Genomic DNA, 4,122 nt, shown 5'->3' with positions numbered 1-4,122 from the left:
CATCAGTTAGAAAGTATTGCTTTTTTGGATAAAAACAAAATTGCTAAGATACATTTACTGTTAAAAAAAATATTGGAGGCTGTAGAAACAGACAGTCCTGTTGTCCCAGGGCTTACTGTTGAAACTTAAAGATGACAAAATAGTATAAACAAAAATATACTGCATTGTCCAGTTTTAATATTCTTTTTTATTCTCTTTGTGTTTTAACAGAAATCACTGATGCTGGTACTAGAGGAATCCAAGATACAATTAAGGGTGTGAAAAGAAAAAAGATAGTGACTGAAAACCATCTAAAAAAAATACCAAAATCACCTTTGAGAAGCCCCGCCGAAGCCAAGGTTAAGCAAAATGTAGACCCTTCACCGCTAAAAGCCCTTCCAGATGCCTCTGAACACGCCACAGCACAGGATCACCTACCCGTGCAAAATGGAAATCAATGTACCAAACAAAACGGAGGAGCACTTAGTAGCGAGATAAGTATTGAAACAACCAAATCTGAGACACCAATGCAGACAAAGCTTTCACTGGCGTCCTTAGATGTGTGTAAACAGGCAGTGGAGGACACTGATGCAAACAAACTGAACTCACCAGAGAAGAAGTCTCTCTCGAACTCCTCATCCAGGAAAACAAAGACTGACAGTAATGAATGTATTAATTTTGTTGATTGCAGTACATCATCCCCATGTACGCGTACTGCATTCGATGTCTTATTAAAAGCTATGGAGCCTGAACTGAACACTTTAGCACAAGAGTGCCCCCCTTATGGGATGCAGATAGAGAAACTGAGACCAAATAAAACTGTAAACACCTCTTCTAGTCTCACGTCCAATACAATGAGTGTCCAAAATCAGTCTGCTCTGTCACAGCCTGAGTTTGCAGCCGGACCTCGCTATTACCCGTGTACGTTAAACAATGTGCATGTAGCAGCACCAGCCAAGACTGGACAAGCACAAGGCCAATCGGTTTCTCATTCACAAGACCTTATTACTAAAACCAGTCACCAAAATCACCAGGTTGTTATGTGTCCAAGTTTCACTAGGTCGCTAGTGCCGCAGCAGAGTCAAGACAACCCCAAGCTCCAGCAAATCTACAGCATAGCAGTAACTTCGTCTGTCGTTCACACCTCATCTTCCACTGTAACTCAGGTTTTTCCTCAAAACCAGTTAGTAGCTAGCTCGTCTTCACCTTTGTCAATTAGCACATCGAGTTCAACACACTTGTCTATAGGTCCCATGTATAATTCAGCCCAGATAGCATCAGTTGTAAACCATGGCGTCGAACAAATATGTAGCCTCTTGAAAGACCAGAAGCCTAAAAAGCTAGGGAAGTACGTCTGTGAGTATTGCAACCGGGCCTGTGCCAAGCCCAGCGTTCTCCAGAAGCACATCCGATCCCATACTGGAGAGCGACCGTATCCTTGTGTGACGTGTGGGTTTTCATTTAAAACCAAAAGCAATCTGTACAAGCACAAAAAATCTCATGCACATGCTATCAAACTTGGACTTGTCCTACAACCAGATTCAGGTGGCCTCTTCTTATCTCATGACTCGGATAAAGCACTTAGCATTCATTCAGATGTGGAAGAAAGCGGTGATAGTGAAGATGAAGGCACTGCTGATGAAAGACAAGATGATCAAGAACTGGAACCTACACAAATAGCGAAAGTTGTTTCGAGTGCAGAAACGTTACAGAAAGGAAGCCCTATTCCGTTAAGCAACCCCGACTGTATACCAGGTGACTCTTCGTTGCATGATACAGAACCTCAAGTAAGGGCAGCTTTACCAAAAGTGGTAGTCCATCCTGTAAATGTTTCTCCATTAAGAGCCGATAGCCCAAAAGTAACAGAACCAGCACCTGAGCTTGCTGCAGTGCAAAGAAAAGGAGATTTTAAAGTGACAGCTCTTCAGTCAAATTCAACACATACAGCCTCGTTCAAGGAGAGTGACACAAAGCAACATCATAAAGCAGAAGTGGGCCCAGCAGAGGAACAGCTGGGATCTGCAGGAGGAACAGTGCATGCTCAGCTTCAGAGACAGCAGGCAACCGATGGTTCCCAAGATCAGCAAGGAAAATGTCTTCTGAGCCCTCGAAGTTTAGGTAGTACTGATTCTGGTTATTTCTCTCGTTCTGAAAGTGCTGATCAAACAATGAGCCCGCCAGCTCCCTTTGTAAGAGGATTGTTGACCTCTGAGAAAGATCCAAATAAAAACCTTCCCAGTGTGTCACGAGCAAGTGGCGTAGTAGCATCAGTGGTACAAACTGTTTGTGCCGAAAAAAATCTGGTTCTCTCTGGCCAAATGCGACCTCCCATGGCAACAAAAACCCTTGAGGAGCGTATCTCAAAATTAATTTCTGATAATGAAGCTGTTGTGGATGACAAACAGTTAGATAGTGTGAAACCAAGGAGAACATCTCTTTCAAGAAGAGGAAGCATAGATTCACCAAAATCCTATATATTTAAGGATTCTTTCCAGTTTGATTTAAAGCCCATGGGAAGAAGAACTAGCTCAAGCTCTGATATACCAAAGTCTCCTTTCACACCCACTGAGAAATCAAAGCAAGTTTTTCTTCTTTCGGTACCATCCCTTGACTGTTTACCTATAACACGAAGTAATTCCATGCCTACTACCAGTTACTCAGCAGTACCTCCAAATGTAATACCTCCCTCTCATCCTCTTCGAGGAAGTCAGTCATTTGATGATAAAATCGGCTCTTTGTACGATGATGTTTTTGTATCAGGACCTGCTACTCCACTGAACCAAGGTGGACATCCTCGGACCCTTGTTAGACAGGCAGCAATAGAAGATTCTTCCACTGGTGAAAGCCAGGTGCTTGGGCTGGTGCGATCTGTAGAAGACAGTTATATGGGGTGCAATTTATCAAATGAATCTTTATTGCAAAGAAGCAAGTCTCTGGCACAGGGATCAAATTTAGAAAAAACAAAAAAGTCCCCTCAGGTGCGAGGAACAATGTTTGAGTGTGAAACCTGCAGAAACAGATACAGAAAACTGGAAAATTTCGAAAACCACAAGAAATTTTATTGTTCAGAGTTGCATGGACCCAAAACTAAAGCAGCAATCCGAGAGCCTGAGCATAAAACTGTTGTCAACAGTACGCAGCCTCAAATTCTACACTACAGAGTCACTACTTCAACTGGTGTCTGGGAGCAGACACCCCAGATAAGGAAAAGAAGGAAAATGAAAAGTGTTGGTGATGATGATGACCCTCAGCAAAATGATACGAGCGTACCATCAAAGAACACAGAAAGCCAAAGCAAACCAGCAAATTCTTCCAGTCTGTCAAAACATGGTGCGACAACAGTGGTAGGATCACAACAGCCAAGCAACCTTCTGCTTCAGAGTTCCCAAATTCAGCTCGTGGCTCGTGGCACAGACCAGACTACCGAGCCAAAGATGGCTCCGCTTACTGAAAAGCAGGCAGGTTCAGCTGTGCAAGAGAAGGTGGAGTTGAAAAGACAAGGGACTGGCATTTCAGTAATACAGCACACCAATTCACTGAGCAGAAATAGCTCATTTGAGAAATCTGAGTCGTTCGAAAGAGTATCACCTGTTTCTTCTCAAGAGCCCAACAGAGTTGTGAAGCACCGCTCTTTGAACACAGTTGTAATCCAAGAGGACATACACTCTCATCTGAACACTCCCCAGCATCATCAGCGTCTGTCATCAGAAGCACCTAGAGGGGAAGGTAAGGGAAGCCAAATAGGTTCTGGTGAGCAAAGTGCACCACTTCAGCCATCAAGACTTGTTCGTCAGCGTAACATCCAGGTTCCTGAAATACTGGTCACAGAAGAGCCAGACAGGGACCAGGAACACCAATGCAGCGATCAGGAAAAGACAGAAAGGTTTAATTGGCCACAGCGCAGCGAAACGCTGTCAAAACTGCCCACAGAAAAGCTTCCACCCAAGAAGAAAAGAATACGCTTGGCTGAAATGGAGCATTCATCTGCTGAATCAAGCATTGACTCCACGCTTTCTAGAAGCCTGAGTCGGGAGAGTAGCTTGTCTCATGCCTCCAGTTTCTCGGCTTCATTCGATAAAGATGAAACTCTGAAGGCTGAGAACCCTTCCAGAGCAGAGCCTGTTAGCAAGACATCAGAGTTCC

General features: G+C 43.8%; 1 protein-coding gene across 1 annotated transcript in view; it reads left to right on the top strand.

The window, feature by feature from the left end:
- Positions 1–210: 210 nt before the first annotated feature.
- HIVEP1 (human immunodeficiency virus type I enhancer binding protein 1) overlaps positions 211–4,122 on the top strand; it is a gene marked incomplete at its 5' end in the record, with an annotated part of 29,717 nt that continues 25,805 nt past the window's right edge. The window contains 2 exon segments of the mRNA XM_010186363.1: positions 211–4,119; position 4,122. The exon segment at position 4,122 is cut by the window's right edge and continues 2,050 nt beyond it. Coding sequence (XP_010184665.1) covers positions 211–4,119; position 4,122 — 3,910 coding nt within the window.

This window comes from Mesitornis unicolor, unplaced genomic scaffold (assembly GCF_000695765.1).
Source record: "Mesitornis unicolor isolate BGI_N332 unplaced genomic scaffold, ASM69576v1 scaffold11196, whole genome shotgun sequence".
In the NCBI taxonomy this organism is placed as follows: Eukaryota; Metazoa; Chordata; class Aves; order Mesitornithiformes; family Mesitornithidae; genus Mesitornis; species Mesitornis unicolor.
The sequence above is the reverse complement of the archived record's forward strand: the minus strand, read 5'-3'. Positions and strand labels throughout refer to the sequence as shown.